This window comes from Geotrypetes seraphini, chromosome 13 (genome assembly GCF_902459505.1).
Source record: "Geotrypetes seraphini chromosome 13, aGeoSer1.1, whole genome shotgun sequence".
NCBI classification, from domain to species: domain Eukaryota; kingdom Metazoa; phylum Chordata; class Amphibia; order Gymnophiona; family Dermophiidae; genus Geotrypetes; species Geotrypetes seraphini.
In genome coordinates this window covers 62,971,680-62,986,585 of record NC_047096.1, presented here as the reverse complement: position 1 = coordinate 62,986,585, position 14,906 = coordinate 62,971,680, and the positions used below count along the sequence as shown (strand labels likewise).

At 45.8% G+C, this 14,906-nt stretch overlaps 1 protein-coding gene across 1 annotated transcript in view; it reads left to right on the top strand.

The window, feature by feature from the left end:
• The first annotated feature begins 9,095 nt into the window (after positions 1-9,095).
• Positions 9,096-14,906, top strand: part of ARL5C (ADP ribosylation factor like GTPase 5C) — a 29,869-nt gene continuing 24,058 nt past the window's right edge. The window contains exons 1-2 of the mRNA XM_033919293.1: positions 9,096-9,252; positions 11,579-11,639. Coding sequence (XP_033775184.1) covers positions 9,207-9,252; positions 11,579-11,639 — 107 coding nt within the window. The 5' untranslated portion in view covers positions 9,096-9,206. The remainder of the gene's footprint in view (positions 9,253-11,578; positions 11,640-14,906) is intronic.

The window sequence follows — 14,906 nt, the reverse complement described above, 5'->3', positions numbered from 1 at the left end:
GATTTTATTCTACAAGTACATAGGTAGTAAGGTCTACATTTAAAAACAAAAAAGAATAAAAAGTAATGAAAAGATAAAAACATACAAAATACAAATTGAAAATTTACAAGTTAAATAATCTAAAATAGCATTTAGAAATTAGTATTTTTTTTTATTTACTGGGATGTAGTCATGAAAAGGTGATTAAGAGATTCACCCAAAGCAGTTTGCAATACATTGAATAATCAGATACTCTTAAGTATTTTCCCTATCTGCTCACAATCTAACTATGGTATCCAGGGCAACGGAGGGTTAAGTAACTTGCTCAGAGTCACAGGGAACAGGCTAGGATTGAACTCACAACCTCAGGGTGCTGAGACATGCAGAATAACTATAAACAGCCTTATAGTCTTCACAGCCGACTTTAGAAAAAACAAGCCTAACATGTTTTGCAAAGAAACTCAGCTGAGCGGTTTGAAGAGGTAAAGAGTGGAGAGGAACACCTGGTACCGTGGCCCTGATTCTGTAAGAAGCCTGCTGTGGCAGGCACCTACATAACGGGTGCCTGCCGTGTGTCAATCACTGATAGGCGCATAGTGAAGCCACTTACGCCACTTACAAAATCACAGCTCCCAAGACCCCCCAGGCGCCGGAAATGTAGGCCACGATTTTACAGGCCTACATTTCTGGTGCCTAGGGACTTTTCTGAATCTCGGTCAGCGAAACATAGCGGTGGTTATTTATTTTTTGTAACGAGGGTTTAATTGGGTTTTAATGGCATGACCAATTATCAAGCCACTTAAACCCAATTAAGGACCTCTTTTATCAAGCTGTGTTAGAGGTTTTTAGCACAAGCCAGTTCGGTAAATGCTCCGACGCTCATAGAATGCCTATGAGCACTGGAGCACTTACCTCATCAGCCCATGCTAAAAACCTCTAGTGCAGCTTGATAAAAGAGGGGGTAAGTTAGGTGGCAATAGAGCGGCTTTTGTAAAATCTGACCCTGTGTGCCTCTGCCGAGCACCACAGTCAGCATAGACAGCAATAAGATTTCTCAGAAACTGACATCACCAGTTTTTCTTTTTATTCTTTAGCTTCAGCTTATTATCTTATACCTCCTACATCCAACATTTTTCAATATTAAATGATGGCAGAAAGATCAATTGTCAAGAGGTAGACCCCAGTCAAAGAGCTTACCAACTGCATTTGAGCAGGAGGAGGTAAAGGAAGTTGGTCTCGACTACACCTACACCTTGGCAGCAATAGGGTTGGAATGTGGGTCTCAGTCTTTACCTCATAGCTGAGCTCTGACCACTTTCTCATTTTGGCTAACAATACATCTTTATTAGTATTCTGCATCAAGCATTTCAGTAGGGGACTCAGAACCATATCCCTTACATATCTCCTTCCCCCACTTCCTTCTAACATGTCAAAACTGGAAATGCTCTTATACAGCAAGTTTTCTTAAGGGATTTTTCTCGCACTTGCCAGCTCTCCAATGCTGCTCTCACCTACTTTATCTTAGATCACTGGATTTCTGGAATTGAAGCTTTGAACAATAGCTGGAGGGCCTCCAGGAAGGTGCAGGCCTGCCATACCCAGGACCCCTAAGAGTACTTGAAACAGGTGCTGTCCTTTGGCAGCCAGACTTTGGATCTTGGACAGTACTGTATCACCTACAAAACACTTCTACTAACATTTAAAACCAAGCAGTCTAATTCACCGGCATTCATTGATAAACTTCTTATTCCTTATGCTCCAACCCGGACTCTGATCCATCACCCAAAATCTGCTTTCAGTCCCATCTATACATGAATTATTTCTTGACTCAACCCGTAAAACTATCTTCTCTGTCATTGCCCCCACTCGAACTCTCCGATCCATCACCCGAAATGTGCTTTCAGTCCCGTCTATACGTGAATTATTTCTTGACTCAATCCGTAAAACTATCTTCTCTGTCATTGCCCCCACTCTATGGAACGCCCTTCTGTTAGACCTTAGACTAGAAACATCTCTTGAAAAGTTCAAATCTAAACTAAAAACACTCCTCTTGAAAGACGCCTACACATTCTGACTTTTTCCATTTCAATAAGAGCCTAAACAGCTTCCATGGTAATATCGAATTTTAAAACGCTTCTTTTGAAGCGAACCCTACCCTACCCTTGTGTTTCAATGCCCCTCCCTCTTATGATTTTTTTTTCTCAATGTAATTAATCTTACCATTTCCCACGTTTTCCCCTTGGTTCCAGTAAGTCAACATGTCTTGTTGCCCCCCTCTTATTTTCTTTTTAAATTTTTTATTCTTAATATTTAATCATTGCAAACCGTTTAGGTATGTTTTTGATAAATGGTACATCAAAGATTAAACTTGGAAAATGGGAGTGAGGAATTATCCTAATGGTTAGAGCAATGGGCTGAGAACCAGGGGATCCCTGTTCAAATCCTACTGCAGCTCTTTCTGAGCTTCTTTCTCCATTGCCTCAGTACAAACTGAGAACGCGAGTTCTCCAGGGAAAGAAAAATGCCTAATATAGCTGAATGGATTCCACCGAAACATTTGATGGATAGCAGTCTGTCATACGAACCACAGCGCGTGTGGCGCTCGGTGACCTACATATTCCGACAGTGAAACAGCTGCGGCTAGCTGTGTCTACAGCTAGTATATTTTCGGGATATTTACGACAGCAAACATGTTTGAGTAGTTTTTTTAAGAAAATGTTGAAGAAATACCTCTTCTGTAAGATGAAATATGGGACTTGATTTATTGGGCTCCTTTTACGAAGCCGTGTTAGCGGCTTTAGCGCGTGCGGCTTTTAATCACGCACTAACCCCTGCGCTAACCGAAAAACCACCGCCTGCTCAAGAGGAGGCAGTAACGGCTAGCGTGTCCGGCGGTTTAGCGTGCATTAAACCGCTACCGCAGCTTCATAAAAGGGGCCAAAGTTTTTGGGTCGAGGCGCTGGTAGCCTCTCTGTAATTTTAGAAGGTTTTAAATTATCACTGTTATGTTTTATTCATATTCGATTTGTTGTGCTTTATGTGATTCTGTTTGTGTATGTACTCTATTGTGACCCACCTTGGAAAAGGCGTGGAATAAATAAATAAATACAACCCCCCCCCCCCCCAAATACTTTGATAACTTGTAGACTGCAACCCCAAGACTGCTTCTTGTTGTTTTGTCCCTGGTCCTGCAGTCTGATGAAGCAGCAGCTGGGGGAACAAAGATGCGAGGGGAGACACTGGAGGGGAGACAAAAGAGGGAAAAATGCTGGATGAAAGGGGGGGGGGGAGAGGCTAGTAAGTGAAAGACTGGAATAAGAGAAATGGAACAGGAAAGCCAGGGTGAGGAATAGAGATAGAAAGCTGTAAAAAAAAAAAAAGATAGAAACTGAAAACCAGATAGTAAGAATGAATTAAACTAGGAAAGAGAGGCAGAAAAATAAAATGAAGAAAGGAATAAGAGGAGAGAGAAAAATGACATAAGAGGAAGCAGAAACAGGAGCTTGAATTTTAGAAAAATAGAATGACCAGATTGTCGGGTTTGGAATGTCCATTTCGAAATCTCTGCTCACTGGAACTCAGAAGGAGGGAGGGGGTACCTTGGTTGAAATTTGTTTAACTTAGGGGGTACTTAATTTGAAGTTGAGAAACACCGATATAAGAAGTGTTTAATAAATACAAAGCAGGAGGCTGATTAACTTTGAAGTGAATGGAAACTGAACCTACCCTTTTTACTATTCCAACTGTCTATTTTCTTTTTGATAACGTCACTTAAGTTCTATTTTATCTGGTGACCTGACTGGAGCCTTACATAAACATTAGCAGTATGTATGTAGAAAAAAGGTTCTTATTTCAAATTTTAAAAAAAAGGAAAGAAACACAGTTTGGGAATATTTAATATCCTTATCTGGCGAGCCCTAGCATCCACCCATATCCTCTCCAACATCCCCTGGCTTAAGTTCAAGTTTCAGTCTTGCCATAGGACCTACAAAACAAGCCAGTCTTGCCTCTGATTTATATTCTATAGCTAAAACAGAAAGGAACCAAACTTAACCAGAAAATGTGCAAGCAATAGAAGTTTCAGTACCGCTTAGGAATGGAGGTCAGGACAGGGCCTAGCAAGCCAGTATTGTGCCCTGTGCAATCACACACCCCTGCGCAGAGTGACTCCCTACTTCCCTCCTGCCTTAACCCTACACACAATGCAGCATCTCCATCCATCTCCCCCCCCTCCCCTCTCCAAACCTCTCACCTGCAGGCAAAAGACTCAGTTAGAAAATTTTTCCCAATGAGGAAATAAGTAGCAGAAGCAGGAGCCCTAATCAGCATGACCGCCTAGGTTGCCATCTTGAATCTCCTTTCTGTGATTTTTTTCCATCTATGTGCAATTTTATTAAGGGTATTTTCCAAACGTACTCTGCACATAGAAAAGACTTTATAGAATTACCCGCCCCCCTTCTTTATGCTTATTATTCCAAAAGAGTCGTAGGTTTGCTGGGCCCTAACCCAGGACACAAGAGAGGCAGGGGCGCTAAAACTGGGCATAGGCCGCAGCACAGAGTGTCACTTTTTGTTCCTTCCCCCTAGCACACAGTGTGGGATCTCTGCCCTTTCCTTCCCCCTCCCTCTCTTTGAGACTTCCATTTGTGGGTGAGGGACCATGTTCTGCGGGTGCGGCGGTGCTCCGCGGAGCCTCCCACTCAAGCACGTCCAGCGACAGAAAGAAGTGCGCATCAAAGGGAGTGGGACTCATCAATGCCTGGAACGCGCCCGAGCAGGAGGCTCCACGGAGCACCGCCGCACCCGCAGAACATGGTCCCTCACCCACAAATGGAAGTCTCAAAGAGAGGGAGGGGGAAGGAAAGGGCAGAGATCCCACACTGTGTGCTAGGGGGAAGGAACAAAAAGTGACACTCTGTGCTGCGGCCTATGCCCAGTTTTAGCGCCCCTGCCTCTCTTGTGTCCTGGGTTAGGGCCCAGCAAACCTACGACTCTTTTGGAATAATAAGCATAAAGAAGGGGGGCGGGTAATTCTATAAAGTCTTTTCTATGTGCAGAGTACGTTTGGAAAATACCCTTAATAAAATTGCACATAGATGGAAAAAAATCACAGAAAGGAGATCCAAGATGGCAACCTAGGCGGTCATGCTGATTAGGGCTCCTGCTTCTGCTACTTATTTCCTCATTGGGAAAAATTTTCTAACTGATATTAGGGTGAAGAGAAAAGGGAAGATTAGAACCTACCCTTCAGTTTCTACACCACTTCCCATCAAGAAGTCTGTTACCCAGTCAATTTTACCTTCCACAGCCAGGACTGGCAAAGAGGCGGCTTTACCGGAGTTTGATGCAATTCTTCACCTCCAAATCCGGGCACAGTGCCGCTGCAGGAACTATCGATGCAGCAACTAGAAGTAGGAGATCTAGTGGCTACTATAGCATCAATTGAAGGGAGTGTCTGGAATGAACAGGCGGCTGTTGGAGGGATGGATGCCGTTGCGGTTTTGAATCCCACAGAAGCTGAAGTCTTGGCTAGGAGTTTACTTGGAACCAAAGGGAGGTTCTTGGAGAACAAGAGACTCAGCAGCTGGAAGATCTTCAGACTGTGGAACGTTTGAAACAACAGGCAGGCCAGCTTTCCTTACCCCCCTTAATTAATCCTACCCACGTAACTTTAGATTCCATCTGGGAAGCTGGGTACACCGACAAATGGACGCAGGACAATTGCGCTCCGTCAAATGCGCGCACCGACAGACATGCAGTGTTGGAGGCAGAGGATCACATTTGACGCAACAACATCAAATTTATACTGCGCAGAAGAAAGGCTCGACAATCTACTTCTGTATTCTGCCACAAAAACATGATGTTCATCAAGTTTCCTTTCATTTGAAAGGAAGCTCTGGAATGAGAAGGCATAGGATGAAGTTAAGAGGTGATAGGCTCAGGAAATACCTTTTTACAGAAAGGGTGGTAGATGCGTGGAACAGTCTCCCGGTAGAGGTGGTGGAGACAGAGACTGTGTCTGATTTCAAGAAAGCCTGGGATAGTCACGTGAGAACTCTTAGAGAGAGGAAGAGATAATGGTTACTGCAGATGGGCAGACTGGATGGGCCATTTGGCTTTTATCTGCCATTATGTTTCTATGTTTCTATCAAGTTGGTAGGACTCGAACACGAGTCGATGACACCTAAAAAAATACGGTCATGATGTGGGGTCCGCAAGGATCCTCATTTTTTAACTCTTGTGAACCTCAAGGATCCTGTTTACTCCACAGACCCTTGTTTTAACTCCTGCAGACCTCACGGATCCTGCTCACCCCGTATCCTCATCATACTCCCCTCCAGCAGGATCCGTGAGGTCCACAGGAGTTAAAATAAGGGTTCATGGTGTGAACAGGATCCATGAGGTCTGCAGGAGTTAACAATAAACAAGGATCCCTGTGGATCCCACACCACATCCATTTTTTTTTAAGGCCATGCGCTTTTAGTTCTGTGGGGGTCTGCGAGATCCTCTAACTCAGTGTTCAACTGCCGGTCCGCAGAAATTTCCTGCCGGTCCACAGGGCAGGCATGTGCATTGGACCTGAGACAGTGTTCTTAAACCGCTGGTTCGCGGTGCGATCGATGCAGTGTTATCTTCGGGCCGGTTCCCTCTTCCTCACTGCCACAATGCACAAAGCCGTGGGCAGCGGCTCCTACGTTCTTCTGGTGCCTGAACTAGAAGCCTTCTCTCTGATGTCACAACGTCAAAAGGAAGGCTTCCAGATGAGGCGCGGAATGCACGAGGAGCTGCTGCTCGTGGCTTTGTGCACTGCGTCAGTGAGGAAGAGGGAGCCAGCCCGAAGATAACACCGTGGGGCAGCATAAAATGGCCAGGTGGGAGCAAGCCAGATGGTAAGGCACAGCATGGAGGGAGGAAGACAACAACGGTAGGGGGAATTATTTTATTTTTTAATTTAGTGATTGATTTACATCTGCTGTCTGTATTTTGCACAGTTCAGGAAGAAATGCATTTGTTTCTTTTTCTCTGGGGTTGTACTGCATGCAGAGTTTTGTATCTTAGGGTTTGTTTGTATATATTAGTACTTTTGATTTTTGGTCCCGTATTTGAATAGGGATTATCTGTGTTCTGCTAGGAATGAATGTTGAGAAGCATACAGTGTGCTTTGTGTAGTTTAATTTTGTGGTTAACCATTATGTGTTAATAAATTTATATTGTGTGTGTATATATGAAAAATGAATGGAAAAAATAGTTTACAATTAGTACTATTATGGGGGTGGGGTCTGGCCCAAGACTTAGCCCAGTGTTCTTCAACCGCTGGATCGTGGACCGGTGTCGGTCCACAAAATAATTCTTATATTTCCGCCAGTCCATAGGTGTAAAAAGGTTGAAGAACACTGCTCTAACTTCTACATTTGCTGGCTTTTTTTCTGTTGTTGGTTGGGATTGCTGTTACTGAATACTGGAGTCTCACCCTAGTTCTCCCTTTTATTGCACCCAGCTTTTCTGCACCCCAATGTCCCAAATGCCTTCTATCTGGAGGCCCCATGAATCCCGCAGAGCTAAAGCAAACAGCCTTAAAAAGAAAGCAGCCGTGATGTCCACAGAGATCCTCATTTTAACTCCCGTGGACCTCACAGATCCCACGCACTCCAAGATGAGCAGATTTTTAAGGGCATGGGGGTCCACATTTTATCCAGTCCTGGTTTTCAGTTCAGGTGCTGTCCTAGTATAAAGTAACGCAGTAAATGATGGCAGATAAAAGACCCGAACGGCCCATCCAGTCTGCCCATTAAGTTAAATCCATTAAAAATCCTAATTGAAATTAACTTGTCTCTTCTTTGATATTTCTGTACCTGTTTTATTATAAAAGCATTTCACATAAGCCATCCTCTTATAAAAACTACTCCTATGTGCAAAGCCACAATGAATTGATACTACAGTGATTTCATGCACTTTAAGAACACATGTGTGATTTGTATTTTATTTTGTTTCTACGGTATTAGCACAGAAGTGAACTTGGTTAACCCTTTCAGGACCAAGGGACATATTTGTCCCATAACTTTAAAATCCTATAAATTTTGATTGGGATAGTCTACAGTTCTAAATTTGATATGTACAGATTCCATATGATACTGCCTTTATGTAAACCAACTGGTTCCGACATTCATTCATTAGCGTCGTTGCCAGATTGCCGAGAAGATTCACTTGCCACACTGTCCATAAGCCAGAAGTTTGATTTTTTTTAAAAAAAATAATGATATTTCACAAAAAAAATCAATTTTTTGGCATCTGCAAGCCCTTTTTACCATAAAAATGTCGTCCAAACCACAAAAATTGGCCTACGATCCTTATGGTCCTGAAAGGGTTAAGTGACTTGCCCAGGGTCACAAGGATCAGCGTGGGTTTGAACCCATAACTCCAGGGTGCTGAGGCTCTAGCCCTTTCAGGACCAAGGGACATATTTGTCCCATAACTTTAAAATCCTATACATTTTGATTGGGATAGTCTACAGTTCTAAATTTGATATGTACGGATTCCATATGATACTGCCTTTATGTAAACAAACTGGTTCCGACATTCATTCATTAGCGTCGTTGCCAGATTGACGAGAAGATTCACTTGCCACACTGTCCATAAGCCAGAAGTGTGATTTTTTTAAAAAAAAATAATGATATTTCACAAAAAAAATCAATTTTTTGGCATCTGCAAGCCCTTTTTACCATAAAAATGTCGTCCAAACCACAAAAATTGGCCTACGATCCTTATGGTCCTGAAAGGGTTAAGTGACTTGCCCAGGGTCACAAGGATCAGCGTGGGTTTGAACCCATAACTCCAGGGTGCTGAGGCTCTAGCTTTAAGTGACAAGTCTGAACAGCCCAGCTAACCGTTAGTTTTGGGTTCCGGGGACTTTTTCCCGCCGTGCTCCTTCCCTTCCACTTTTCTGCTCCACGCTAAACTCCAGAGCGCTCCTCCTCTGTGTGACGTCACCGCCCACGACGGGGCGTTCCTTGGTGGGCCAGGGTTGGCCAACGCAGACGGCAAGAACTCCCGGGGGCGGGACCTGAAACCAAGACGTCAGGATCTCCCGGGGGAGGGGCAGGGCTTCTCGTGACGTCGGAGCGCAGGCTAGAAGTAGAGCCGGCGCGGTACTGGCTCTTTAATTGCTACTGCAGCCCGTCCCTTTGCAGACCGCTGCGTTCGACCCGCGGGGCTCCGGGCCCTGCAGCATGGGGCAGCTCTTCGCAAAGCTGATGGCGATCTTCGGCACTCAGGGTAAGGACGGGGGGGGGGGTGTCTTGGAAATTTCTCTGAGAAAGGACCCGTTTTCCCGTCTACCACCCTTGGCCTCTGAGGGTAGTGAAGGGCCATCAGGACCCCTTGTCCCCTTATGGCCTGCCCCTGAGCTTCCCTCACATCCTGATCCCTGCCGGAGATCATTTCTCCTCCCTCCCCCCTTCTAATTTTTATATGGATCTCCGGAGGGGGTGCTTCGTGACCTTCTCCCATCACATATGCACACTCCATAGGCTTCCTTTCCTTTTCCACCCTTATCCCCTTTCTAGTTTTTAGAAGACTCCCAGTTTGGTGGCCTCCTGCCTCCCCCCCCTCCCTCCTTCCTACATGAAAGTTTTTCTGATCTCTACAAGGGTTCTTGTTTCCTTCCTTCCTAATATTCCCTTGTCGTCTTCCCTCCAGATATTTTTCTGATCTCTTTAGGGTTCCTTTCCTTTTCCACCCTTATCCCCTTTCTAGTTTTTAGAAGACTCCCAGTTTGGTGGCCTCCTGCCTCCCCCCCCCTCCCTCCTTCCTACATGAAAGTTTTTCTGATCTCTACAAGGGTTCTTGTCTCCTTCCTTCCTAATATTCCCTTGTCGTCTTCCCTCCAGATATTTTTCTGATCTCTTTAGGGTTCCTTTCCTTTTCCACCCTTATCCCCTTTCTAGTTTTTAGAAGACTCCCAGTTTGGTGGCCTCCTGCCTCCCCCCCCTCCCTCCTTCCTACATGAAAGTTTTTCTGATCTCTACAAGGGTTCTTGTCTCCTTCCTTCCTAATATTCCCTTGTTGTCTTCCCTCCAGATATTTTTCTGATCTCTTTAGGGTTCCTTTCCTTTTCCACCCTTATCCCCTTTCTAGTTTTTAGAAGACTCCCAGTTTGGTGGCCTCCTGCCTCCCCCCCCTCCCTCCTTCCTACATGAAAGTTTTTCTGATCTCTACAAGGGTTCTTGTCTCCTTCCTTCCTAATATTCCCTTGTCTTCCCTCCAGATATTTTTCTGATCTCTTTAGGGAGCTCATCTTGTCCTTACCGCAGCCGTCTAGAAACTTTTTTTCCCGAATGGTGAAGTGTCTGAATTGCCTCCCCCCCCCCAGCTGGGCTGCCGGAGACGGTCTACGTTCTACTTGAACAGGTTCTGAGTCTATTTGTGAGACCCGAGCTGGTAAAGGGAACCTGGCCCGGCTTTTATCTTGTTCATCTGAACAGCTCGATCCTCTGTCCTGCAGTGGGGGGGGGGGGGGGGGCACATATAAAGTATTTATGGATTGTGTGGTGCGTTCGTTCTGGCTCTAGTTTTTGTCATCTGCTGTGTCAGCAGTAAGCCTTCAGCTGCTTTTGTTGTTCCTGGGCTTTATGCTTTGGGAGGGTGCCAGACTGACACTGGGCCGGGGGGGCTCTGCTCTTCTTTTTCAGACTCCCCTGGGTGTCTGGGATAGAGCTGAGCTAGTCTTCCTTCTGAAAGGCATTCAGCACCCCTGGGAGTCCTGGAGGGGATGTTACAGATGTTTTGGGACTGCTTTGTCTGGCCCAGGTTCTTGGCTGCTCCCTGGCTGGGCAGAAATGGGCGAACATGGCGCAGATGTTGGCTTTTTCTGCTGAAGTGAGACACTTTCAGACATGCTTCACATTCCTGGCTTTCCATTCCCCACCCCTACTTTGAATTTCAGTTCCAGGTCTCTTCAGAATGTGTCTGATCACACTCCTGTTACTTTCTTGACTCTCTCTTGCTAAGAATCCTCTTTAGAAAAAACAACTATTTTACTTCTGAACATTTTTTTTTTTCAGCTACTTGTCTCTTGATTCATTTCTACTGAAACATCAGCTGTCTCTCTTCCTTGCACTTCTGTGTCTGTAAACCCGTTTTCAAGAGTCTCAACGCTCAGTTTTGAGACTGAGAAATTTGGATCAGAGTCTTTTCTCTCCCTCAAACACCTTCCCAAGCCAAAAAAAAAGTGAATCTGAAAGCTTCCTATTAGAAATACTAAAGACCAATCCCTTAATCCCCAGGTGAGCAAACAACTCGTTTTCTGTCCCATAGCTATAGTAATTATTAGAGTAAGCTGGACTCAGAAGGGAAGTGTCAGTCCTTCTTCCCTATCTCAACATTGACCGAACCCCTCAGAAATCTTTCTGTCCCACTCTTGCATCCACTGCCCACAGAATTGGACCTGTTTTCTGCTCTGAATGCATCTGTTAACTTTTTAGTGGTGGCTACATTCCACAGCGTGCCCTTTCCCAGACTTGCGAGCATCTGTTGTGGGGGCTGGGGTCCCATTGGAGACCTGGCTGCTGACCCTTCTCTGCTCTTTTCCTTTGTTCTGCAGAGCACAAGGTGATTATTGTGGGTCTGGATAATGCTGGCAAGACTACCATCCTTTACCAGTTGTAAGTATTCCTCTTGCTTCCTCATTCATATTTAAACCACCAGCAGATGGCCTGGGCAGGGGGTGAGATGGGAAATGAAGTATATCTTGGGCTTTGGAAGCTACAGGGGAGGGGGCTCCTGATCACACTTCATGCAGATTCCTAGAGAATTGGGGCTGGATGTGCTCAGATCTGACACACTAGCCCCTGTGTGTTTCACATCTGTTACTGCATGCTACCCGTGCTGCAGGAAGCTACCGAGTAAGAGAGGAATTGGATAACAATGGGCCTTTGAAAACAGTAGTGGCATGACCACACCGGGCTTCTAAAAAGCCATTTGAATAATCTTGTGGAATGGCTCATGGTTAAAACAACAAAAAGCAATGAGCATGGATAACAGCCATTTAAAATTTGAGTGGCTTTGGGGATTATAACAAAGCTTAGTAATAAGACCCAAAGGGAGCCCGACTGGTGGATTAAGCATTGCTTGTGTATGTTTTCGACAAAAGATTTTGGGAATTATAGATGATTTTTATAAGTGAAATAAATAAATTGATCTTCTAATAGTCAACTCTAAGGAGATCAAGCTGACATTAGGTCTGAAACCAATTTAGAAAGTTTCAAATCACTTTTAAAATCTTTTTTTTTTATTTTCAGATGCATTTAACTAACAGCTTCTATTCAATCAGCTTCTATTCATATTTCAGGCAGGACTTGGTGAGCACCAGCAGTGGCATAATGGGGAGTGTGTGTGAGGGGGTGGCGGCGTGGGGGGGCAGTCCGCCCTGGGCACTTTCTTGGTGAAGGTTCAGGCACCCGTCTTCCTCTCCACCATGCTGCTCCTTCCCCGCCCCCAACTGCTGCGTGTGTGTGTGCCACTTCCCTTCCCCCGTAACTTTGTTGGGCAAGCAGCAACCCCCAACCTTCTGTCGCACCAGCGTTGGCTCTTCCTCTGATGTCACTTCCTGGACCCACGCCTAGGAAGTGACATCAGATGAAGAGCCAACGCTTGGGGGTTGCTGCTCATGCTAGGAACGTTACAGAAGTACGGGAGAAGGGTATGTAGCATGTGGGTGGCAGGAGAGGCGGGGAAGGAGCGTGTGGAGGTAAGGGGGCGGGCGTAGAAAAGGGTGGGGGAGGGGCACCACCGCCCCAGGCACCTCTCACCCTCGCTATGCCACTGAGCACCAGTATAGAATTAGAAGCACATATTTAAATTTTATTGTATTTTATTTGTCTTTATCTGTTTAAAATGTAATGTCAGATTTTCTTTTATTGGAATTTCATATTCACTCTATTTTAACCTTCATGTTACATGTGAACTTCATAGATGCATTTGTCAATGCGGTACAGTATACCCCCGCGAATTTGCGGTTCGCAGACTCAGTCATTCGTGGTATTTTCTGACTGCCTCTTCCAGGAACTAAAGTCAGGCTACACCAATCACAAACTGCTTTGACGTGCCAGATAGTGTGTCAAAGCAGCTTCTGATTGGTGTAGCCTGATTTTAGTTCCCGAAGGAGGCGGTCAGAAAATACTACGAATGACTGACAAAAGGGGGGGGGGAACCACCTAAGGAATCCCAACGCTGCCTGGGAAATAACTTTCCTCCTTGGGCTTTTATTTACATTAACGGGTGCTAGAATAGATGTCTGTCTTTCTTTCTTTCTTATTTCTCTCTCTTTGGCCGCTATATGTCTTTCTTTCTTTCTTTCTGTCTCTCTCTCTCTCCTTGGCCGCTCTGTCTGTCTTTCTGTCTGTCTCTCTTTCCTTGGCTGCTCTGTCTATCTTTCTGTCTGTCTCTCTCCTTGGCCGCTGTCTTTCTGTCTTTCTGCCTCTCTCTCTCCTTGGCCGCTGTCTGTCTGTCTCTCTCCCTAGCCCCCTTTGTCTGTATGTCTTTCTTTCTGTCTGTCTCTCTCCACAAATTGTTAAAATTGGTTTTAAAAAATATAAGCTAAAGTCACCTCTATTTCGTCATTTCTATGAGGTATTTCTAATGTTTCTTTTTAAATAAAACAGGTAATTGGTGTATCTTTGGATCACATCTTAAAGACGCCTTTCAACCCTAGGCCAGAGGCTGCAATTGCCATAATCAGAGTAGAGAAATGCCCTCCTCCCCCCACGGTTACAGGCAGATCTGCACCTACAATAAGAAGGTGGCCGACAGCCCCACTTGAGCGATCGGGGAAGCGAGCTCCGAAAAGCCAGAGCCTTGCAGCAAGGACAGCGGAACTGCGTCCCTGGGCCAGCTGCACATGGCGGCTCAGCTGCAGTAGCCGACTCTTGCGAGAATCACAGTAGCCGCCTACTCGGGAGGGGGGGGGGCACGTGGGCTCGTTAACAGGGCCCGGGCTGTGGAATGCGAGGAATGCACAGCAGATAGGGAACCTCAATTAAAGCGGACTCTCTTATGTCTCCCTCCCATGTGACATGACCTTAACAAACCTCCCTCCAGCGTTGGCAGCCGCAGCACGCTAAACAGGCTGCTTCACAGCTTTCTCCTGCAGTTGAGTCCCTCTGTCGCGTCACCAGCAGGAGACTCACCAGCAGGAGAAAGCCATGAAGCAGCCTGTTTAGCGTGCTGCGGCTGCCAACGTTGGAGGGAGGTTTGTGCCGGTATGTGGCTGTGAGTTCGGGCGATTTCGGGCCTCCTACGACCCCCGTCTTTGTAGAGCAGGGAATCTAGTGCTGGTGGCGAGTCCTGCCGGCGAGTGTAGGTAGGTGTAAGGCTGGGGACTCGTGCATGCGCACTCCTGAGGCCACAGATCATGGAAGCACGCAGATAGGAGTGCGCATGCGCGGCTAGGGTTTTATTATATAGGATAGAAAAGAGCAAACCCTACGGGCTCTCCAGACTGGCTGTCTGCCTAGCAGGAGAGAAGCACAATTGAGGCACTAAGAACGATCCCACAGGACATCAGCCTTTATTTTAGCACCCGCCGCCGTCCCTGCAGCCCTCTCCTGCCTCCGATCCTAAACCGCATCCAATATTTGTGGTTTTTCAAAATTTGCAGGTGCTCCTGGAACGGAACCTCCGCAAATTTCAAGGGAGGGAGGGTATATCAAACACTGAATAAACTTGGAAACTTGGGAGTGTGGTTCTTGTGGCGCTCCTGGTTGATCGAGTTTTTTTTAATTATGGGGACGTGCAAAAGCCTCCTTTGGCGTTATCCTTCAACCCCGTCAGCAGGGAATCCCCTGGTTCTTGGTCCACTGCTGCTGAATTTATTCAGGATTTGAACTCTGCTATTGCGTGTGTGGCATTGGCAGGGCCCCAGTATCAACTGC